Source organism: Phoenix dactylifera, chromosome 9, assembly GCF_009389715.1.
Source record: "Phoenix dactylifera cultivar Barhee BC4 chromosome 9, palm_55x_up_171113_PBpolish2nd_filt_p, whole genome shotgun sequence".
Classification (NCBI taxonomy): domain Eukaryota; kingdom Viridiplantae; phylum Streptophyta; class Magnoliopsida; order Arecales; family Arecaceae; genus Phoenix; species Phoenix dactylifera.
In genome coordinates this window covers 11,632,241-11,657,107 of record NC_052400.1, presented here as the reverse complement: position 1 = coordinate 11,657,107, position 24,867 = coordinate 11,632,241, and the positions used below count along the sequence as shown (strand labels likewise).

At 38.6% G+C, this 24,867-nt stretch overlaps 2 protein-coding genes and 1 non-coding gene across 3 annotated transcripts; 2 read left to right on the top strand and 1 right to left on the bottom strand.

Annotated features, from left to right (window-relative positions):
• Positions 1-1,651: 1,651 nt before the first annotated feature.
• Positions 1,652-16,869, bottom strand: LOC103701754 (protein LNK1-like). The gene is made up of 8 exons (XM_039130029.1): positions 16,778-16,869; positions 16,224-16,351; positions 13,107-13,633; positions 12,695-12,992; positions 12,483-12,581; positions 8,618-9,262; positions 7,881-8,029; positions 1,652-2,240 (listed from the first exon to the last, which is right to left on the bottom strand). The coding sequence occupies exons 2-8, from the start codon at positions 16,272-16,274 to the stop codon at positions 2,093-2,095; spliced, it is 1,917 nt and encodes a 638-aa protein (XP_038985957.1). The 5' UTR covers positions 16,275-16,351; positions 16,778-16,869; the 3' UTR covers positions 1,652-2,092.
• Positions 16,870-19,739: 2,870 nt separating this feature from the next.
• TRNAR-ACG lies at positions 19,740-19,812 on the top strand. The gene has a single exon. It is a non-coding gene; the product is annotated as a tRNA-Arg (tRNA).
• Positions 19,813-20,408: 596 nt separating this feature from the next.
• Positions 20,409-23,959, top strand: LOC103701753 (annexin D2-like). Its single transcript, XM_008783913.4, has 5 exons — positions 20,409-20,569; positions 20,719-20,864; positions 20,980-21,198; positions 22,278-22,490; positions 23,362-23,959. Exons 1-5 carry the CDS (start codon positions 20,494-20,496, stop codon positions 23,653-23,655), a joined length of 948 nt encoding a protein of 315 aa, XP_008782135.2. The 5' UTR covers positions 20,409-20,493; the 3' UTR covers positions 23,656-23,959.
• Positions 23,960-24,867: the final 908 nt, after the last annotated feature.

Below are 24,867 nucleotides of genomic sequence, written 5' to 3'. Positions count from 1 at the left end.
GTCCTTGGAATGCAAATAGCATGCTTATAGAAAAATGTACTGATTCGTGAGCGAAATTAGCCTGCTGCACAGCAAAAAGAGAATTTGTTAAAGGATATCTCACCATTGTCCTTACTTGGGGTTGGGATTGGTGCAAAGGCGGTCATCCGGGAGAATAGTTTTGGGTCGATATATGGCTTTAGGGGAGATGGTGAGGAATTGAGTTGGTTATTGGGAATTATCATAAAAATAAAGTGGAAGCTTACTTGAGTGCCATTTGTCGTACAAAGAGACGAGTGATCCAAGAGAAGGGATGATGGAGTCCATAAAAAAGGGTGTTTTAGCAAAATAGGTACAAAGAGGGTCATAAAATGCATCTATGCTAATGGAGAGGGGTGTGAGGATATCACGGGTGATGTTAGTGTGGTCTAGTCTAAGCCTACGTTGGATTCATGTTGGATTCAATTCAGATGCAAGTGTAGATTATAGGCTTTCTAGGTGTACATGAGGTATGACCGGGTTAGAACGGTTATATGAGGTGAAGCCAGACTGGATCAGATGGCTAGGTTTAGATAAGGTTGAGTATAATTGATTTAAATAGCCATGATCAGGTATGATCGAGTAAGACTGAGTATGATAAGTAGCCAGATTTAAGTTGGATTAGGTTAGATGGGATTGGATCAAGTGTGACCAGGTGTAAACGGGTTAGATAAAGTGAGGTTGAGTTTGATTGGAGACAAACAAGGAACTTTGATGCCTATACCTTGAGAGTATCTTAATCACCGGCCCCAGAGGGATTATCTTGCTCTTATGGCAGCGCCTAGTACACCTCCTTCTCAAGTGCATCGCATGCCCAAGATCATTTTGAACCCTTCACGATCGTAGGGATAAATTTAGCTATCTTAAAAATCCAATACCATTCACGTATGCTCTTCGATTTAGGACTTGGACGGTTGGACCCAACATATACTTGATATTTTAATCTTTAGGTTTGATCCATCCACTTGCGCGCCTGTAAGTCCATTGGATTCTCTGAGTAAGCTGAAGTTAATTACATCCAACAAAGAAAGTAGCCAACTCAAATAAACATAAGATAGAGACGAGTTTTTCTAAATTCCCTGAAATGTTGTCCCCCCCATTGAGAAATCACTTCCAATATGCTGTTAATTAGTGTTTCCTCTGTGTCTGCCATCGACTTATTTTTAAGCAATGCTAAGTGCACTCTAAAACTGATTATTCTGAGAGATTATGAAGCAGAAACAAGCTATTAAAATGCCAATAAGACGCATGTTTGAGAATAACCGAGTTTTGAGCGACTCTCAGTAAGAAGGTACGCTATCTCTTCGCTACGTAGACATGGATGGTATGCGAACCATATCGATTGCTGTATTCAGAACCAACACAACTGATCTTCGTTAAGAGCTCGTAGAGTTTCACGTTAATTCCAGGAATCAGGATGGAAACGGTCACGATTTTCTATATAAACAAAAGAGGTGTCCAAGTTAGTGAAGAAAGCACCCAGAATGGTAACTAGCTTAATGAACGTAGAGTCCCGTACATGAGTACAAAATGTACTCAGAAAGATGTCCTATACATGTCTCCCACTGATTTCACACAAAGGCCTGATGAACGTCTGTAACAACGATGAATCAATAGTTTAATACACAATACAGGTAACAACAATAATGGAATATTAATTAATTGCAACAGTCTATTATCTTGTTACAATCATAGTAGCTGTAAATACCTCCGGTTCTTCTGAGCTCCACAAAACACTCCAATGGCTACACCATATGCTTTTTTCATTGCGTAGTTCAATGCTTTAGTTGGTTTGTGCAAGTGGCACAGTGAGAAGCAAAAATACCAGCACGTACTAGCTTAGCACAAGCATCAGCTAAATACATGTCAGTGCACCCTAACAATCTTTGAGGCATACAAGTATATACACAATATTTCATCACTCTCTTAACTTACCACCGAAGTGTAACTAATATACATGCACTATCTTTGAGTAGTCTACTTACAAATGATAGTTTCCAAGGAGAAGAATGTTGCTGGAGTGCGGAGTTTTTCTTATTGTTGATCACTGCTCAGCAAGTTCAAACTGCTACAACTACCAACTTACAATGATGCGAGACTCGAATGATATGGCATCATCAGCAGGTCCTGTAGAAGGGCCTGAAGGCTTGTGGTAAAGTAGATGAGCTACAGATCGATCTATTGGATTTGTTCCAGTTTCAGCATTTGTAAGTTCTTCACACCTGCTAAAACACACGTGTCAAACAAAAAATTGATGGCAGACAGGAAGGAAATACTAATGAACAACTCATTGCTCTCGGTGATAAGTTCTTGTTATAGGGAAATCTCAATTATATTTAACCATTAATTCTCATTTAGTGTATTCCTATATATAGGTTAATTTGAAGGAAAAAAAAATTGCGTCACATGCTTCACTGAGATATTTGTAGCAATAAGAGGACTGAAAAAGGAGGATAACAGAGCATGCTAAAGCTAAAGATAGGATTTTTTTAGTTTTAATGTAACTAAAAAAAAGGAGTGCTTTGAAATTGATGAAGGTGTTATTCAAACTGTGCTAGGATGGGGTTCAAAGACGTCGTGCGTGTGGTCTTGCTAGACATTATTTTAGGTTCACAGGTTGACAAACACTTGAGCACACCACAGTGGCACCACTTTGTATGCCCATCTATGGATGGACTATGCAAGTGAACAGTGAGAATTGTGCATGTGGAAGCCACATTGAACTGTTCCACATGCAACCCCAATTGGCAAGGTCCTGGGACATGATACCCCTTAGGCAGTATACACTGCCATAGACTCTGGGATCGAGGTCCAAAATCACGATAATGTCAGATACTTACTAGTTTGGGTTGGCGTGCAGTTGTATGAGATTCAAGATGTAACAATTGCTAATAACTGTCAGAATTTTATAAAAGCAAACTGCAAAAGTTCATAGCATAGAAGCCATAAATTCACAGCTGTCACAAAATCCAGGTCATCCAAGATGAGCCTAGAAAATCGCCCTAGCAAGAAAATTACTGAATCATCCTTTGTGAAGCTACTCCATTCAAATATCAAAATATTCATGGCCAGTTTGGACATTTGGGCATCTTATCCAGTCTTAAGTATATATAAAAACGGAAGAAATAAGAAAAATAAATTAAGAAACAGAATTAGAGGATGCAGGGGAGTTGTTAGATCCCTAATCCTGAAATTCTTGATAAGAAAAAACTGTTTAGAGGTGATTTATGGCACCCTCTAGGACTGTCAAATGAATGATCCGTTCATGAGCCAGCTTGTATTTGGCTTGAAATTCGACATGCCCTCTGTTCACTTGTTTAGTGAACTATTGGTGCTCGAGCTGCTTTCAGCTTGTTCAGTTTTGGCTTACAAGCCAATTTTAAATATATGTGATATTAGTAAATGATATAATTATTTATTAATGATCCAATGGCTGAACAACTTGGCTGATTGATAATAGATTTAGCTGTTGGATTAAAATCCAATGGCTGAATCTATCGACCAGTGATAACTTGGTTGAAGGCCTTAAGCCCTAAATCTTTCTAATTCTCACTTCTCAAATCCATGAACCCACTTTAGCAAATCTCCTCTGGTGCAGCACAAGCTGCAAAAAACAAGTACTATAACCAGCTAGACCATACCAAGCTTCGTAGGAGCCAGTGGATTCAAAGGTTTTCACTGGATTTTCCTATAAATTTTTTGTTGGAGACAATATTGAATTTTAGATGGGTTTCAATATTGTAGTTGAATAATTTTAGCATATTTTCTTATTATCGAGTTCTATTTTGGAGAATGATTTTATACCGGATTTAATGCCCGAACTAGGGTTAGGGTCATGGCCTATATATACTTCTAATACATTGTATGAAGGTAACCTTTTGACATATTAATACAATTTTTCGGAGAGAACTTCACCAAACAAAGGGTTCTTCAATTCAGCACGTACCATACCACTCCGTACCGGCCGGTTCAACATGTACCGTACCGGTCCGGCCCCTGACCGGTACAGTATAGTGGTGGAAAACGGTTTCGACCCTTCTGGGGCCGGAATCGACCAGTACAGAGGCGTACCGGTGCGAACCGTACCGGTACGCGCAGTACGTGCGCTCCCGCGTGCCCGCTGGGCAGCGCGCCTGCGCTGGAAACCGCGCGCCACGCTGTGGGTACCACAAATTGGTTCAGTACTGGTACGAATTGGTCCAAACCGGTCTGGTAGGCCACCAGTATGCCTATCGGTACCAGTTCAGCGGACCATGATTTAGATAGCTTCAATTTGTAGGATGATCTTCAAAGTCTAATCTCGACGATCAAATCACTCTTTATGCTTCTCCCTATGTCATCCTCCACCTCTACAGCATCCTTGTTGCCCCTCCAACTTTGGTTCCCATTGCTGCACTACATCACCAGCTCCCCATCTCCCACTCCGACCAGCCACTTTTATCTCTCTAGCTTCAACTATTCTCTGCCTAACCAGCCTGCACTCCTCTTTCTGGACCTTTCCAACTCTCCTCTACCTTTCTGGCTTCAACTTGAGATCCTCCATTGGATTGAGATCCCAGTAGCATTGCTTCGAGATCTTGGCAATATCCTCTCTTCAAAACCCTGGTGTTATTTTTCTAGGGTTTCTTCACAAGACTCCAGTACTTCAAGATCGATCAAGTTTACATTGATTTATTTGCTTTCTTGATTCTTTGACTAAAAGCTGAAATTGCTTTTAGGTTTTAGGTGCTGTTAGCTCACAACAATAGTTCATCAAACCTTGTTGGCGTGACAATTGTTTGATCAGTTTAGCTGAAATCCTGAAATTGGTTTTAATTTTTATGGTCATATAATGCTCAACCATAAACAATGGTCAGATATCTAATTTTAGTTTAAGTGGTTGTTTGCTATCATGTGATTTTCTTGAAAGAATGATGTCAAATTATGCCATTTCCATTGATTGTTTTCAGTCATGGCATTTTTATAGTAGGTCAGTATCATTATATTCTGTACAGGCATAATTTTTTTCTTTGATGAACTTTTTTATTTTTTTGGTATAAGCTTCAGATTTTTCCTGCTTTATACAACTGATTTTGAGTTAGGCTATGGCTGATTTGGGCTCCTTATCGAGCTGAGCTCATAACAGAGCTTGCGAGCTTTCAGCCTCTTGTCAAGCTAAACCTAAAAATGCTTGACTCGGCTTGCGCTTGGCAAAATTCAGTTTTCAAGCTTCAGAAAGCCAAGCTCGAGCTGGGGTTTCTCAACCAAGCTCAAGCCTAGCTAGAGTTGGACCATTTTTATTTCGAGTCTCTTTCTTAATTATCATTTCTCTTTTACCTCCATTTCTCTTCATATAATTCACATTATTTACAAAATCAGTATCCTTCATAGGTTTCCCCCCATCTCGTGGCCAAATGAAAAAAGACATGGTATAAATTTTATTAACATGAATACTTTGTATTGACTATAGCCAAATTAATATTCAATGAGTTCAGGTCAAACATATTTCATGACATGATGGTAGGTTTTGGCTTCAAGTCTAGTTTGTTGAGTTGAACTGAATTATGGCGAGTTGTTTGATGTTGGATCGAGTTAAATCATATGGATTTTCATATACAAATAGTCAAGTTGAATCAATTGGGTCTACGAAGTCAGCTCAAATGTGTTCAATAGGTCATTAAATTTCACATTTTCTTGACCAGGCAACAGGAGTCAAGCCATCAATGCCTCCATGCTATCTAGTCTAAACCGAACAATTCGACTAGCTCAGATGGGTTTATTCTTTTGGGAGTTTGCATGTGACTCGGTGCATTGTAATTCTATATGCAACTAACCTTTTCTTTTCAAACCTGCGACCAAGACATGCACATTATTGATATAACTCCATGATTCCTCCCCTTCCCTCCTAAAAAGGTAAACTTCTTACAATAAGAACTTGGTAATAAATTGGCCTTCTTTTAATTCAGAATTTGTCCTTACTAGCCACCTAAGTAACCTTTTCCCCACCCTCCTTCCTCTATGCCCTATGACAAAATGCATTATGGGTCATCCAAGTCAATGATCCATATAATTGATCACTTTCTATCAAGGTGGCAATGGATTGGGTCAGGCCAGTTTTGCATCGGGTTGAGATGTAGGCCTAAGAAAAATAGCCAATCTAAACCTAATATGTTTATTAGACAGGTCAAAAACCAAAACCTAAACCCAACACATTTAATAAGTAGCTTTTGAGGGATGGATGTTGATGTTAGAGCTAAGGCTATTGGCTGAAGCAATGATTAGGTCCGAGGGTTAGCATGAAGACCGGGGAGGGAGGATTGAACGCAAGCTTCAAACCAGGTCACTAGTAGTGGAAGCCATGGCCTACGGTTAATGTGGGATATCAATGGAGTGGGAGGCTAGGGTAAAGAAGGGAAGGAGTTCTCTTATTGGGATCTTTAAGGTGGCACGAGGACTAGGGACTTGGGATGGGTCTCTCAGTGGGTCTCACTAGGGCTAGGCATGGGGATAAGAAAGACAGGGCAAGGGGTGGATTTTGAGAACTTAGGGTGGGCCTGAGGTGGTATCCAAGTTGACAAGATGGAGCGGATCTAGCAGTAGGGCTAGCTTTGGGGTTAACTATGCAACCTAAGGGCATCATGTTGCATTCACTATGTAACCTAAGGGCATAAAGGCCATAATTTAGTTATATAAATCAAAGCAAACAATTAAACCCTATAAGTTTCAGTCTTGAAACTTAATAACAGGGTTTTCCATGAAGATTTTGAAAGATTGTACTTTGTCATGTTAGAAAAATGAAACAGGGCAGGTCTTACCTGCACAGAAACGATAATGGAGTTATAAGAAATATCCTTTTTCTTTTATGTGGTATCCAAGTTGACAAGATGGAGTGGATCTAGCAGTAGGGCTAGCTTTGGGGTTAACTATGTACCTTAAGGGCATCATGTTGCATTAACCATGTAACCTAAGGGCATAAAGGCCATAATTTAGTTATATAAAGCAAAGCAAACAATTAAACCCTATAAGTTTCAGTCTTGAAACTTAATAACAGGGTTTTCCATGAAGATTTTGAAAGATTGCACTTTGTCATGTTAGAAAAATGACATAGGGCAGGTCTTACCTGTGCATAAACGATAATGGAGTTATAAGAAATATCCTTTTTCTTTTATGCATAAATATACCTACATGTGTTAGTATGCATTGGCTTGGCATTGTTACAAGGAATTAATGAACGGCATGGATCAAAACTTTTTTCTGAGAATAATAATGGGAACACACCTTTCTATGGCATGGACCAAAGTCCCATTGGCAATCACCCAATTTATTAGTGGACCAAGTTAAATAATTGTTTTTTAAAAAAAAAAACTTTTTAGTACTATTATCTTTTGCATAATCATATTTGTCATTTCGTGAAAAGAGAATCTTTGACATTCCATTAAATCACACAATGCTTCCATGAGTCTCATCTTATAGTGTTGGTTTCTCACTTGGTGAGCTTTCCTACTAGATAATCCCAGTGTACACATATAATCTTAATGCTACTTATGGTGAAACATTTAAAACATATTAATTAACACTGACCTAATGGCTCATTACTGTAGTACATAATACATAGTCAAATGATGAAATCATCTTCAAAATTATCTTGTAGATTCCTAAAAGAATTTAAGATTAAGCTAATAGTTCATAACATCAAGAATTGGAAATCATGTCATGAAAGAACGTATTCAAACTTCAAGGAGAAATGATCACTAACCATTTATACTTTTATAGTGTACTAAACTATCATATCACCAACAAGACAGCATAGAATATTATTAAAATCATAAAATCTAGAATTATAAATGATTTTTATTTTAAAACCAGAACATGATTAGCCATACATATCTGATGTTTCTGTACTTTGGATGCCTCTTGCATCTCTACTCTCTCTGCTGCAATTGCTTGTGTTAGAAAAATTATGTCTTTGTCTAGCACTCCTTGCCAAACGGTATAAACTGTCTCTCATGCACAGCTTTGTTCTAACATCCAACTGAAAAATAAAATGGCAAAAGTTACTGTCACTTTGCCCATATCATGTGCACATACTTGCACAGGGATTTATAAAGCACAGCATATTCAAAAAGTGGCAAGCTTCTTTGAAAGAAAAGTAATTCCCAAAACTACAATTGGACACATTATAATGCGAAGTCCATGAAAGATCAAAGATCAAACAACTAGTTATTTTAAGATGCACAATTTTAAAAAGTGGGAAATTATACTTTCAGAAAGCTAATACTCAAGGTCAAAAGGTATTTTCTGGTAACAGAAAGGAATCACCAAGTTAGACAGATGCAAGCTGCAAGTACTAATATACAACAATAGCATATTACAAGAAATACTTGTGCAAAGTAGAAATTCTCGCATTGAATGTTGTGGATGGAAGTGTTGGTTCAGAAAAGGAAGAAGCTAAGATGGGTAAAATGTGAAATGCTTATTAAGCTATGACTCAATGTAAATACATACTCAAAAGAATGCAGTCACCAATGATGGTGAGGAAACCACCAAAATGATCATATGTTACAACATACATACGCTCTAACACGAATTGTATTTTAAGGCCCAAGATAAGTAGCTATACCTGATCAATAACGTCTTGAAGCTGTTGAAAACTGGTTGGTTCTAGCGAGATGCCATCAGAAGAAATAGTTGTCATGAAAGAGTTCTCATGCACTAAAGAAGAATCCATCCCAATGGCGGAAAGTTCTATGCTTCCTTCTCCTTGTTCACTGCTGCATCCTATCTCATGCTGAGATTTGTGCTGATTTTTCAGAACCATAGTTTTACTTGTGCACGATGCATGCTGTTGCCTGTGGTCAACAGTCATTGTACCATGTAACTGCTGTCTATGTTTCTCCATTTTTCCCTCTGATGTCATTGTTGGAGGCAAAGATGATTCATTAGGCAACCTCTTTATGCGTTGGTAGGAATCAGTTGTAACATGATCCAAGACTCTATGAGAAGAGGAAAGTTCAGTAACATTTTTGAATGCCTTACTTAATGTCGTTTGTGTACATGTAACTTGATGTGCAGGAAAACTAGGTTCCAAGTCTGAATAAGGATTGAAAGTGTGCATGTAACTTGATGAAGCAGATCCCAAGAAATGCTTTTGCTCCAGCATATTTTCAGATTGGTATGCTTCAGAAGCTGAAACAGCAGAAGAGGGATGCTTCTGATCTGCAAGTTGCTGTATTATCTTTTTTTCTGACGAGTGTTGGCTTTCAATCTGCATTATGTTCAAATTTATGAATAAGATCAAGTTTTAAAAAGCGAAACAATCCAGCATTTGTAGTGATTTCCATTTCAAAGGTATTTTAACATCACAAGTAAAAACATAAGTCGTCTAGGGAAAGAATGTTAAAAAGGCATTATGAAGGTCAAGTTAAAATCATACTCCATTAAAAAAGTTTGGCAGCTCGGTCAGCATGTCATTACAGAAATTACTTTCATTACTAAGTTGCAGAAAGGATAAAGAAAAAGGACAAGGCAAATTCTTTTTAAGATTGCTAGTATCAAAATATAAGATTCATAAGATATAATCAGTTCTTATTGTAATCAGATGGAAAAAAAAAGGTTAAACAAAACAAAATTGGTTCAAGCACAAAACAAGATTCCCTGGAATGCTCTTGCAATCTGTTTTAATTCCAAAACTCAGGAAAGTACAATGTATAGACCTTGAGAAATTTGATATCCCATAATTGAACATGTAATTTTGATTCTTCCATGGAGATATGGTAGTATTTTGCCACTACTTGAAGAAATGGAACATCTAGCACGTGGCTAACACAAACCTATCGATCAATGCAATGACCTACAAGTGGAAACAGATGCAACTTTAAACTATGTTTTTCCGTTGTTGCATAAATTTTAAATAGTCCTCAGTTCTATAAAAATTGAACTCTTTTTGTTTTGTTAATTGGTTCGACTTATCCATCCAAGCTTTAACGGGTTATGCCCTCTTTATGATATCCTGATTGATGATTCAAAGATGTCAACGAATCAAATGAGATAATGCCCTCAGCCATATTTTTCACATACTCTGTTTCACAAAGTCAGACAAAATCAATGGAATATATGCATTGTAGCAAATAGAGTACCAACATGCTACTTAAATATGCCACATTATCTCTATTCTCTTCACTTATTTACAAGTTGAATAAAAGCTTGGAGCAGAAGAGAAGACATATTGCTTTAAGAAGTCCTCCAGTGAAGATGTCAAACAGCTACCCTAAGGATGAGACATAGGAGACTAAGTTCATCAGGTTACATGTATTTTAAGCACGACATGGTAATTCAACTAAATATGCTCAGTGAGAGAATGAAAGATTAGATCATCTCTGGTGCATGATGATATCACAGATAAGAGCACTCATAAAGGTGAATATGTTGAAGCTCATCAAGGAAAATGCCAATTGGTTAACAGAGTAGTCAGCAGTATTCAAGTGAAACAGTTAACAGAGATCTGTCTGCTGCTCGAGAAACAAAAGAGAAACACAAAGATTAGCATCCTGAATCAGGACCACCGAACTAGTTCAAATTCAAAATGCTTGAAAAGTAATTGTAGCTCAAGAGCACAGTCGGGCAACTAAAATATAGTCTTTCATGGAAATATTTATACTCGCAAGATCTTGAACCCAATGTGCAAGACACTATTCATCATGGTTCGCCGGTATGGCCTGAACTGGGTGGTATGGGGCATACCAACACTTAGTACGCCGAAAAGACTCCGTACCATACCGTACCAATACAGTATTAGTGTGGCACTGGTATGGGGTTTGGTACCGAGACGGCGAACCTTACTATTTATATTTAGAGTAAGTCTAGGAGTCTTAAAAAAGGAGTCAAGATGGGAGACTATAGTAGCTCTGATTGAGACCACATATGAAAGGCTACACACTAGAGGGTGTCTGTACATAACAAACTCGATTTGTACACTCAATGTACGTCTGATATTAAAAGAAGAATGTGATATGCATCTAAACCTGTGATACATATTTGTTACACTGAATTACATTTTGCTCCTTAGAGTTGCAAAGTGTAAGGAGAATGTGAGCATAATAAACCATATTGGGCACATTAAAGTGACAAATACATATTTAATAAGAGATAATTAATCCAAGATGCTAAAATATGTCTGTGATGCTTTTTGTGTGAATCTAAATTCAGTAGACAATCACCGTAAGGCTTACTTGATCATAATTAAGGTTCTAGGAGTAACAATAAGTTTGGGATCTTGCATACAGAATTTATTGAGGTCAAGAGAAAGCTAAATTTAGCTGAGAACTAAAGAAATCTTAGTAACAGCTATATACCAAGAAGTAAGTGGAGCTCTCCCAAGCCTTGTATGTCAAATTTCATCAGAAATTTGTTAAGACAAAGCAAGCCAGCTCCATCATTTTCATGAGAATGATAAAATTATGTAACAATTAACTTCATAAACACGGATGATGATGTGGCAGATAATAACTACATTTGATGATAAGATGATTTACGGCATAAGAGATAACTAATCTGAGATTGTAATATCATCTGACTGTCATGCCTTTGTTTGCAGTTGAATTCAGTAGAAGATTGCCATCAGGCATAGTTGATATATGGTTCAGGTTACCAGGTGTTTAATAAGTTTGGGGTCTTGCGTACCAAATTTATTGAGTTCCAGACAAAACCATTTTTAACTGAGAACGAAAGAAGTTATACACCAAGAAGGTAGCGGATCTCTTCAAAGTCTTTTATGCCAAATTTCATTACAAATTTTTCAGACAGTGCAAGTCAGCCTCATCATTTTCCATGTGAATGATGGAATCAACAAATAAGCCAGCAACATGGGATGGATGATGATTGATGAGATAATGATCAGAACAGATGATATTATGGAGGTGAAGAATATGTGAAACTCTTCAAGACAGAGTTTATCTTAGCTTATGAAACTCTTCAAGGCAGAGTTTATTTTAGCTTATGAAACTCAGAATAAGTTTATAAGCATGAGTAGTAGAATCAGTTTAGAAGTAGCCAACCTGCTATTCTATTTAACGACTTCTTCCATCAGATGGCTACAGAACAATGAATATGACATCTGGTAGGCCAATGGCCAGTTATGCTTGAGAAGGAGATGAGCATGGATCATATCAATCCTGCTTTACTACAAGACTAATCTCCAAGTAGTCAATGAGGATGTGATGAGCTCTCAATCTGTCAATGGGGGGTCAACAGCCTGGTATTGAATGTGAAAAGCCACTCACAACCTGCAAGTTTTCGGCAGCGTGTAGCCTAATGGCCTACGTATTCATTATATTTTGCGTTTCCATCTCTTCATGGTATTAAACCACATGTAACCTTTATTGTCTGACCATAAATTGTTGTCAAAACAGAATTCAAAAGATAATCATTTGGAAGGGAAACTTCTTATAAATTGGCAATGAGGTCAGGGATTGTCTCTGGAAACTTACAGCAGTTATCATATCTAGGTCCTCCGATCCACTAAAGCCATTTCCACTGCAAGTCTGGTTAAGAGCTGATAACTTCATCTCATCCCTCTGATCATAAAACTGGAACATAGACATCAAATGTCTATCAGAAAAATATATTAAAAAGTGAAATTATTTGACTCTACCAGCCATAAACATTCAAGAGCAATGTGAAAGAGATAAATGCTACATACTTTTTTGGATGCAAATTTGTCATTATTTCCAGCACCAGCATCCAACAAATCGACATTAAGTTGATAGCCAACAGTAGATGAATTATCATTAATAGCAGATGGTGAATCAATTTTAGGCGAAAAGTTGATGTTCGCAGACTGATGTTCCAATGCGTTATTCAGCATACTCAACTCTGAACATGAGGATTGTAAGCCTGGATCAGAAGTAACTTCTGAACCATAAATGGAGTGTGACAAAGAGGGAAACCATGATAGCTCGTTCGCGTTGTCTGTACACCCTTGTCCAGATGTGGAATCACTGTTTCTCCAAAAATCAAAACATACATATATGAATGAAAATAAAATTCATTGTTGAAATTTTAAACAAAATATAAAATGAGATGTCAGGAAAAAACACATTTCATCAAACTACCTGAACATTTTGTCAATATCCTCAAAATTGGCGATATCAGGCCAGTCATAATATGCAAGATCATTTTCCCTGTCCTCATGTCCATTTTCCAAAAGGTCGGTATCCTTAACAGCTGGAGAAGCATCATCAAATAAGAAACAGCAGTCATTGCTCCTATCTGTTGAACCACCAGTCCCAACGATAGAGTTTCCTGTGCAAAATATATTGCTATCTGGGTTTATGGTGCAGTCCGTTATACAACTATCAGAGACTTCAGCATCCTGGGACACTCTCATAATGGCATTAGGAATGCACTCAGGATCAGGGTTCCCATAATTCATAGGAGGAAACAGATATGGTTTTTCTTTCTTCCAGAGTACAGTTCTAGTCAATCCTCTGCTACCAGTGCTCTTTCCAACATTACTTCCTACATGCCGTGACTTCTGGTAGGCACCACTGACATCCACTGATTCATTCACTTCACCACCTCGATAAGGCATGACAAGAACATCATTTTGAGCAAATTCATCCCACAAATTATCTATCAGCTGAAAAAATATTCAAAGAAATTAGCAGTTTTTTTTAGCTTTAACTATTTTAATTAACAGATATTTCAACATAGGTAGACAAGCAAAAATGACTGCAAAGGTTTTAAGATGACATCCTTATATGTTATCAGTAGATTGATATAACAAAATTGGGCCTAAGTTGATAAATGTTTTTCAGTTCAGTGTCAAAGGAAGCTAAGCTTGGGGTAATCAATAGCAGATAATTGAACACTTATTGTATCATACTTTTACAAATACATAGGGGATAATCCAGTCAAGCTTGATCAGGCCAGAATATGATCAAGCTTGGCTTGAAATTAATTTTAAGCCTGAAGGTCACTATTTGATCAAGCCTAATTTCTAACCAAGCCAAAGACATGGCTAAATTTGATTTGCTTGATAACATTAAATGGAGCTGAAACTAGCCAAGCTTACATCAAGCTTGCTTCATACTTCAATTGAAGCAAGCTTCCAGCTTGATTCAAAATTAAATTAAAGTTTAACCTGTTTTAGACAAACTAAATGATCCACTAAGCAAAGCCTTAATCTCAAGCACTCCACGCATCAGCTGTTGGATATATTCCAATAGTTACTTATACACTTACATGTATATTACAAATAATATTCCCAATATCAAGCCTTATCAAGCTAAGAATCATTGAGCTGGACTCTTCTTAGGCTCCTTCTGAGGCTTGGTTTCAAATTAATTTCGAGATTAGGAGCCAAGTAATTGAGACGAGTAAAGATCGTCTCAATTAACTTCAAACCGAGCCTCATTGTGCTAAACTAAAGCCAACCCATGGTTCAAAAACTCACCAAGTCAACTCGAAACTTGACCCGATCAACTCGACTCCATAGGACCATCTTGCTCTCTAAGGCAGCAAATCAGAAATTATAAGAAAATACTAGTTTCCTTTTAAATTTTGGTGTATCTTCAATTCGTTTCTTCAGTAGGACTTGTATGTATAGATCTTACTTTAGATGTTGGGTTGATGCTGAAAAGTTCTGTGTCTTTATATGTATGGTACTATAGGAAATAAATTTCGCAATTTAGTATTGTTTTGACTTTTGAGTAAGGTTCACCTTCTCAATACTGGACCCCATACTAGTAACATCTTGGAACAATGTCGGTATGCTTGGTACAGGAGTTGGTTCGGCATATCGACACTCAATACACCCACCGTACTGCATATTGGTTTGGCACCGGCAGGGTACGGCTTGCCTAATATATACGGGTACTAATTGGTATGGTGTACCATACTTTTGAGCATCCATATGGAAACTAATTATTGAATTGCAAAGTGCCTTATCATTTATGCTAAAGATATCATGGAAAGATCACAGAAATGGTTTGCCATCCAAAAAAGGCAGCATACAGGATTCTTTTGCAAGAGAAAATGGAGGAGTTAAAGACCAGCTCAATCCCTTCTAGTTTTCCTTCCTATCTCTTTTACTTATTTCTTTCTTTTTTTCCTAATCTCTATTAGGGTCCACTGAGAAGTGGAAACTTGGTTTCCACTCCAGGCCCACCTATGATCACAACAGATTTTTTAGATGTGTGTTCACCATAATGCTAAGTGGTGCACTCAAAACTTGTTAGGAAGCCACTTCTAAATCTCAAAGTCCACAATATATCATATGCAGGCCCAAAGTGGAAACTAAATTTCCACTTAACAGCAGACCTCAAACATACTCATCTCCGTTGTAACTCTCTTGTGTTCTTCTTCTTTCTCCAATGAACCATACAACAAACACTAAAAAGGATCTTCTTATACTATTGATGCGAAGAAACATTTTCACTTAGATTCTAATCTATTGCACTCCTTTCCTTATGTTCTGCACTGGAATAGTATCTGCAATCTGAATTTCTTACAGCAAGTCTACTACGAACAACTTCCACTTGCCATGAAATGCAAGAGCGCCTATTCTAGTAGCATTACCTTTGTTTAAAATCTTAAACAGAAACTTATGAACTTTAATATTCAATTCATCAACAAGTTCTTTCACTTTTTCTGCCATAGAACAGCTAGATGAATTTCCAGCATAATGCTTTCCACCTTAGGTCTTTAGGTCCTGAAAGCCATCCCCGAGCAGTCCCCAAAGACGAGACCAGAAGTTCTTAAAGAAAAATATCTTATCGAACTATGACCGTTTCGCTTTTGAGAAAGATTACCAATTGGTGATTTCAATCAATTAGTTTTGATAATAAAATCCCTCTAAGACTTATCCAGTACTGGGTTATGATTTTTGGTTGCCAACCAGAAAGAAAGGTGTCAAATCCACAACCTATTCTTCGACCTATTTTTTTTGCAGAGTTCATATTTATCTCTAAAATCATTCTGCTAATATTTCTTATATATGCTTTCAGTCTATTTTTTGTGGGAAAAAGGGGTAAATTTCTCCCAAATAAGTCCTACATCGTTGAACATTTAAACTCCCATTCATTATACTTACAAATTTATCACCAAGGACAGATGTACTGTGTGCATCAACAACATTAGATAATATTATTGCAAGAATTACAACCCCCCACCCCGGGGGAAAAAGGAAAGAAATACTTGATTCTAAGAATTTACTGAAGCAAAGCTACCTTGCAAGGGTTCGAAATTGACATCCTCTTCATCAATCTATCCTGGCCCATAACTGCACAATTCCCTTGAATCCGATCTCGTATTCGCAACCACGCAATCTCAGTTGATCTAGTCCTGCAATAGAAATCTTTAAAACGAAAAATAATAATCACAGGATCACCAAAACAAACCCTAAACAAGACCTAGCACAGGACTCTAAAAAAACTTCTTCACTAAAACAAACCAGCCCAAAAACTCCAAAAAGTGAAGCTAAAGAGGACAAAACAAACTGTCAAAATTATCAGAAAATCAATCATAAAACCACCAAAAAGAGGAAAACCCCCGGTTAGAACCTAACGCCAGGCTCAGCAAAAGCTTTTTTTCACAGAACTAGCTCAAAAAATCCTAAACGAAGCTGAGGAGCCCCAGCTAAACTTAGAAGAAGTAAATAAACATCCAATAATAAATCCGAAACAAAATTTGTCGAGACTCAGAAGTAGCTTGTCCCCCGTTCCCCAAAAACAAAACCAGCTCAAGAACTCCAAAATGGAAGCTGAAAAGCCGGAATCCTCACCAGAAGAGCGGAGGCGTTCCGAAAACCCTAATCCGAACCCTGACCGTAGCTCGAACTCGATCTTTCTGGATGCCTCCTTTCCCGTCCTGACTCTCACACACCCAGCCGAGGGTTTTTTTTTTTTCTTTTTCTTTCTTTAACGGTATAAATTCTATTTTTAAACTCGCGGTGGAGAGCATCGATGGACGTGTGCAGTGGGGCCCAGAAACTCGTGGACGAGAGAGCGTGAGCGGATACGATCAAATGCCGAATTTTTATTGGCTCTGGCTGACCCGGGTCCTTCTTGAACTGACACGTGTCGGGACAAGGGCTCTCGCCTTCTCGAGGTTTGAGGCGGTGAGCGGCCTCTCGTACACGCTGCTGTAAGGTGGGCCCCACTTGGGGACTCCGAAAGAGAGCACGTGCTCCGCGGGTGAGCTTTCGTTGGGCCAGCCCAACTCCATAGGAGAATGCAAGTTTCCGGACAAGGAGTGTTCAAGCTAGGCTCACAGAGCCACTTAAATAGCGGTGCTAGAAAAACATGAGCTTATACTTAGGAGCTAGTTATTATCCACTCTCAGGTATGTTTATTAGCCAGCTATTGGTTTGTTTTTTTTTTTTTTAAGATCACAAGAGATCAATCCCTACCCACTATACCATACCACCCTATCCGGATGCTAACCAGAATTGAATCCATGTCCTTTTATCTAAGAGGCAAGAGGTGATACCATGCGCAAGTACTTAGTGAACCTATTGATTTATAGTTTAGATTCGACTTATTTCCTTTCTATATGAACTAGAATAAGTGTTGGACCCGAAAAAATTTGTTATTTTGCAATAATACACACAAATTGAGAAATGTTTAGGAGATTGAAAAGAACTATTGGTCTGTAGCATAACATATCGGTAGCTCAAGCATGGCTTCTGCAGCTGCGGAAAAGATGGGGCCACGGGTTGTATCTTTTGCGTGAAAGAATGATTCCCTTTCCTTCGCACATATCCACCATTGGTCTAGGTAGTAGTTGCTTTAAAATTTATACTGGTAGATGAATGAATGAAAGAGTTTGGAATGCATTGAGATCTATACAAATACAATTCGATGATCGATTGTGAAATAAGAACAATCATTCTTCCGCGCCAAAGATACAACCTGAATCTGATTTTACCTATTCTTCCAAATAAAGCTAATATGTTTTTGTTTTGGTTCTTAATAATCTAACATAAAGCCTATTGAAGTTTAGAGTGATGGTAGACATCAATTTCACCTGAGCCTTTGCTTTAATGATTCATTTGACTTCCAAACGGTGCTTGCTATATATATCGGTACGACAAAAGATGCTCAAGCAACATGGCATATCCATGGTTGGAGGACCATGTCATCAAAGAGTGAGAGTAGCTCACTTTGGGAAATCAAGGGGATTAGGGAAAGGGTGATGCTACAAGGGGTTGCATAGGAGAGTACTCAGCATGTGTGTGTGTGTGTGTGAGAGAGAGAGAGAGAAGGTAAGGGAGAATCCAAGGCTGATGATAGATTGGAATTTTGGTGGAGTTTGTATTATAACAATGGAAGATAGGACAAGGCTCTTTCCGACTAAGTAATGAAAGCACAGCCCCTTGCCTAACAAATGGGACCTGATGGACTTAGCCACTAGAATAATGCCACATATTATAAAGGATTTAAATTTAAAGTCCAACTAAAGTTTTTGGTCATAAGAAAGAGTCAGAAGTCAAATGGCAACTGCTTTTTTTTTTCTCATTACACAGATGGTTTGTACCCATCTAGTTTAAATACATCCACTAATGTCGGAAGAAGGCAACTCTTTTTCTCAAGTTATATTATTGTCTGCATTCATTTGGAACCATTACTTCTTCGTGGAATAAAATGATATGAGTGCAAATGTTGAATCATTTTGCTGTTATGAGTGCCAAACTATGGACTGAGAATATTAGGTCTTTTAATTCAACTGTTAAAGGACCATCACTTCAAATGTAAACTTGATGATAGGAGGCTTGGAGTGACTCTCGATGTGGCCAATGAAGCATGTTATTTTGTGTGAAATAAAAAATTCTCAAGCATGTAAAAGAATTGTACACATCTTTTTAAAATATAATTTAGTTGCTTGTGATTTTTGTGAAGTGGGTAAATTGCATATCAAGATTCTGTATAGAACAAGGCATAAAGTCAAAATTCAGATTTTGTGACTTGTTATGTTTTTTACAAAAACAAGTTGCAAGAAGCTGCTAAAACTCTAGTTTCATAAAAAAATCATTTTTAGTTTTGTTAAGCTCATTCTACCAAAACTTGACAACCTCACAACCATATTTTCTAAAAACTTAATACATGGCTTCGTTAATCGTACAATGTATTCATATAATGCCCTAAAATCATGGAAATAAAAATTTTATTTGTATACAAAGTGTGTTTTATTTCTATAATCATCTCTAGTTTTTCTTCTATATATGGACTTTCCTTTTCAACGTCAACTAGACTTCTCCAAAACAACATCGACTTTCACAGTTTAGGATTAATATTTCTTAAAAAGAGAATAGGAAGTATTAATTCCGGATTTGAATACTCAGTTCTTTTATTGTTTTCAATACTTTCACACTGCATCTACATTCTCAGACTTACCTTTCATTTAAATTTACTTCTCTTGCATTATATACTTTTGTTTGTTTTTTAGAGAGGTAATTGTAACATCAACGTACTTATTCGGAAAGAAAAATAGCATCATTCTAATAATAATTCTTTGGATCTTAAAACTCTCTGCCCCTTATCTCTGTCTTTTGTTTTTTTTATTTTTTAATTTATGTCATCTATGTCATGGATTCACCTGAAGTATACTGATAAAATTGCCACGATCTTACCGCAAGCAATGCTTGTGATTGATCAAAGCAGATGGAGCATTTCATTGATCCTAATTGGGGGACCCAAATCCTAATTTGGATCAATAGATTTTCGCGAGCCATCGGGTAAACACTTGACTCCATGGCCCAATGGATAAGGCGCTGGTCTACGGAACCAGAGATTCTGGGTTCGATCCCCAGTGGAGTCGTTTCCGCTGTTCTTTTTACGTTTGAACGCCAATTTTTTGGCCTGCGCGTCCTATGTGAATAAATTAGAAGAAACCGACACGTAAGGACATTAGGGACAGCAACCAAAATTTTGCCAAAATAAAAAATTACTCCCATAATCCACCCACTATTAATGGCATCCATACAGCACCCGGGGCCCACAGTAAGGAGTGTCGCGTGTCACCAAGTGAGCAGTGAGGGTGTATTCTTTAGTGACTGAACTCCGGTCGAAATCCCAATGATGATCCCGTCGGGACCTATCCTTTTATAGTGCGCGTGCACCGTCGAGTCCCCGCGCAACTGTCCCCGTACACGACGGACACATGAACGCAAATATCTTCACCTTCCGCATAAAAGTCACATATGCGAAGAACAATCTGCCGTCGGCAAACCCCCAGCACAAATCCTTAACACCACGTTTCTTTCATCGTACAATTCTCCTCCACCATCAACGTACCGATGGCTCGGATGTCTTCACGGAGGCAACGTGGACGGCCGATCTAGTTTCTGCATATATTTCTCATGCACGTCATTTCGGACTCCGCTCTGCTCGCCTTTAAGAAGAGCTTTCTCCTCCCCCCCTACCGCCACCGTATCGTCTTCCTCGCTTCGATCCCTTCTCCTTCTTCTCAGATCCCTCGGTTCTGTTTCCTCGAGAAAAAATGTCGACCATCTCGGTTGCCGTCTCCGTTCCATCCCCCGCCGAGGACTGCGAGCAGCTTCGCAAGGCCTTCCAAGGTACCTCCTCCTCCTCCTCCTCCTCCTGCTGCGCGTCTTCTCTGTTTCCGATCTCGCGATCGGAGATAGGTTAGGGTTTGGCTTTTGGGATCTCTTTTTGGAAACTCTAGAGGTCAATCGATCTCTCTTCGTTCTCTTGTTCTTGACAGGATGGGGAACGAACGAGGGGTTGATCATCTCGATCCTGGCCCACCGCTCCGCCGCCCAGCGCCGCCAGATCCGCGACGCCTACGCCCAGGCCCACAGCGAGGACCTCCTCAAGGCCCTCGACAAGGAGCTCACCCGCGATTTCGAGGTACTCTTTCTCTCTCTCTCTCCCCTCACCCTTCCCCCACCCCCACCCAGTTCCTTATCTGAATGGTGTCTCCTTTTTCCTTTGCATCTTTGATCTGTTTTGGATCTGGGAACAGAAAGCAGTGCTTCTGTGGATACTGGATCCGCCGGAGAGGGACGCCGTGCTGGCCAACGAGGCCTTGAAGAAGTGGTCACCCGGCAACCGGGCGCTGATTGAGATCGCCGTGACAAGAACTGCTGACGAGATGTTCGCCGTTCGGAGGGCGTACCAGGGCCGCTTCAAGAGATCGCTTGAGGAGGATGTGGCGGCCCACACCAATGGGGATTTCCGGAAGGTAACTCGCCGCGCTGATCACCGGTCCCGTCTTTGATCCGGGTGATCTCAGAAAATTAAAAGTTTTATTTTGGTGTGGTTGCGTGAAAGTTTTGATCTTTAATCCCATTAACGCTCTGCTTGTGTTGTAATAGGAAAGCTAAAATGGGGATACAGGTGTTGATTATGCCCAGATTGGGAGATGATTATGCATTCCTTGTCTTGATTTAGAACTATAGTTTCTATAACCTTGAAACATTAAAGTTTTAACGTAAACATATGATTTTTCTTCTTCTCAGAATAAAAAAAGGAAATGTTTTGATTTTTCATTTTGGTTTTGTTTTTTTTAAAAGAAGTGGCTGGTTTTTCTTTTGAATGCGTTTCTCTGCATGCATGAAGGTTTTGGTAATGCCATTGTTATCCGGTTATAATGGTATTCCAAAGGGGTCACCATTATTGACTGTTCTAATGCTAAAAGGGCCTCATTCTTTTGGAGTCATAACAAAGGACCTATATTTGCTGCTACCATTGATCGTTGCCACAGGAAATAATAGGATATAGTACAACAACTGCATAATTTGACAAAATAACAGCTCAAAGATCATATAATTTTTGAATTAATACCTGTGCGTACTTTGTTCATTGAATGATGGAAAGATCAAATAAAGGCTGTTGGTTCTATTATATAATGGACCTCTGAAATAATTACAACGGTCACGGTGACTGCTATTTTGTACCATGACATGCACACTTTAGTATTGTTTGCTGAGTTCACAGAAATTTGGCCTGCACCTGCAATCTTGTGCCTCATGGGCCGTCAATGTCATTAGTCATTGCAATCACACTGTAAGGAAGCAATTGGTGAGGTTTTAACGTCTGACTCTGTTTTGTTAAATAGTAGCATCTAGTAGTTTCAGCTTCTCTGCTTAAATTCACAATAGGTATTTTTAGTGTTCTGATCATGCATATAATTAAGATGCCATTTTACTTTCCTCTTGATCATATTTTTGAATAGGAAGAGGTAGAGGTCAAGAAAGTTTGAGAACAATTTTACTTCTAATTTTGCTTGGTGAATTATTGGGCAATGCTTTTTGCGTCCAGCTTCTTGTGCCACTTGTAAGCTCATATCGCTATGAGGGGCCTGAAGTGAATGCATCATTGGCGAAATCAGAGGCTAAGATACTGCATGAAAAGATTAATGAGAAAGCTTATGGCCATGAAGAAATCATTAGAATTCTAACAACAAGGAGCAAAGCACAACTGTTTGCGACATTCAATGATTACAACAATGGGTTTGGTCATCCAATCAACAAGGTATGTCCTAATATTAAATTATTGAAATTTTCTTTTTCCATGTTATGGTTTATATTTCTCCCTTGCACTCACAGTGTAACATAAAGGAATGAAGTTAGGTCATGTTATTGATGTACAATATTTTTGTTGGTTGTGATCTGTCTCAACCACAGCCAGAATAACACACGGTAAGCCTGTATAAGGATTGAATACATCCTTGTGTGCCATCTGCCTTTCGTTAATGCCGCCTGCCCACACATTTGAGTCCCATTTACTAGGTTCTATACGGTCTTCACTGCAGGTAACCAGTTTGTTTGTTTTCCTTCGGGAAATAAGGTGGGTATGCCAACTTCGGGGTTCTGGAACCTTTCCATAGTCTTTGCACAGAGGACAGAGGTGTTGTCCAGGGGACCAGCATAAGACCAGTTATATTTCATCTGGGTATCATAGTATCACTTTGATTTCTATTGTTGCAAATTTAGTACCAGTTAGTGAAACCCACGAGGATTCCACACCACATCCTAATACTATCAAGACTTTGACCTTGTAAATTTTGTGAATACTGAAAGCTCTTTATTGCCTGACATTCCCGCACACATAACGGATGCTCTTAGACTTGTAAGCGTACTATTATTGTGTAATTATCATACAACACCTTGTAGGTGCTTTTTTTCCTGCCAGCTATCCAACTTGGATTTGATATATTGCTGCCAGAATAGGAAAAAAACTTATCCTCTATAGTGATACTATAATAAGCGAGATTGTGCATGATTCTGATAACTGTAATAGGTACAAACAAAAGTGGGTGAGCAGAAACTACACTGCACTGAAAGATGAAATACGCATCATAACTTGACAGCTGATTTAAAACTATTGTTGCTTGCTTTCTCAGGACTTGAAGTCTGATCCTAAGGATGATTTCCTCTTTGCACTGAGGGCCATCATGCGTTGCATCATTTGCCCTGAAAGATATCTTGAGAAGGTTATCCGGCTTGCCATCAACAAAATGGGAACAGATGAGTGTGCTCTTACTCGAGTCATAACCACTCGTGCTGAGGTGAATATGAAACACATAAAAGAGATCTACTACAAGAGAAACAGCGTACGCTTGGATCATGCCCTTAAAAAGGATACCACTGGAGATTATGAGGACTTCCTTGTTGCATTGATAGGACAGGATGCCTGAGCTCTCCTGAGGTTCGCTACTTCAGCATCTTGGTAACTTGGTATATCCCATCGAAGTCGTCCCGTTTTTTTTGTGAGAGAGCGCTATCTTGGTTTGCCTTTTAGCGTGCGTTGCCATGTTGCAGGTCTTATACCATGCCAAGGTATAAAAATAAAGTGTGTCCCTATGTGCCTAGCAGTAAACTTGATGCACGCATTTACTTCTTTTCAGTATTCTGTTACATTGCTGGATGCGGGTTTTCTCCACCAAGATGTTGAATATATTCATCCTTTGTGTTTGAGTAATAAATGCATGTTTTCAATAATTTACAAGTATTGTGCAAAGATTTATTGCTTACGAGATCATGTATTGTGGACACGACGTGTCAATTCACAACCTACGGTTGTTTTCCTATTTTGGATAGAGGATTTCAAGACGCATTTGACGTGCCAGGGTGATTCGAGAACATGCTGGAGTTGAATAAAATTATGAGAACATAGGAGGCGAGACACCATTATTCGTGCATGCAAGTTGTGCACAAGGCCATAAGTAACAGAAGTTTACAACAGAAGTTTACAACAGAAGTAATAGTTACCTTGAGGGTAATTTAAATTTTATTTGCATTTTTAAATTTTATGAATAATCCATCATTGGGCTTTGTTGCTGAATAAAATTCTCAGTGAAATAATTCCATGCAGTAATTGCAGGGCTTCCCGGTAAAGAGCACTGTGACCATGATGTTATGGTTCTATATATGTTTCTATCGTGGCGGAGTTATGTTGTGCTAATGAACTTTGGGGCGTAACTTCAGCATTCATTTGAGAGGTGAACAGATTCAGCTGGCTCTTAGAGCAACCAAACACTAGACTTGACTGGGAGTTAGTATGTCCTATTTCAGTTTCTACAAAAAAGTTCACTTCTGCATGCATGACTTTCAGACCCAACCAAACGCTTGAAGTCAGTTGTGACTACAACATAAGTCGATCGCTTACATTTTCAACTTCCACAAGCTACAAACAACCAAGGAAAACCCAAGTTTATCAAGATTTTTTTTTTTCAGTAAGAATATAATCACTAGCAATTAACAAAATGTATCTGTCTGGCAACATTTTTGCTAGTAGATCAAAAGAAGAAAGGCAAGTAATAGCCTGTATGGTCTACACAAAAAGTACAAGTACAGCATGATACACCACATATTGCGAAGGAATCTCCACCGCCTTAACTACTCAAGAT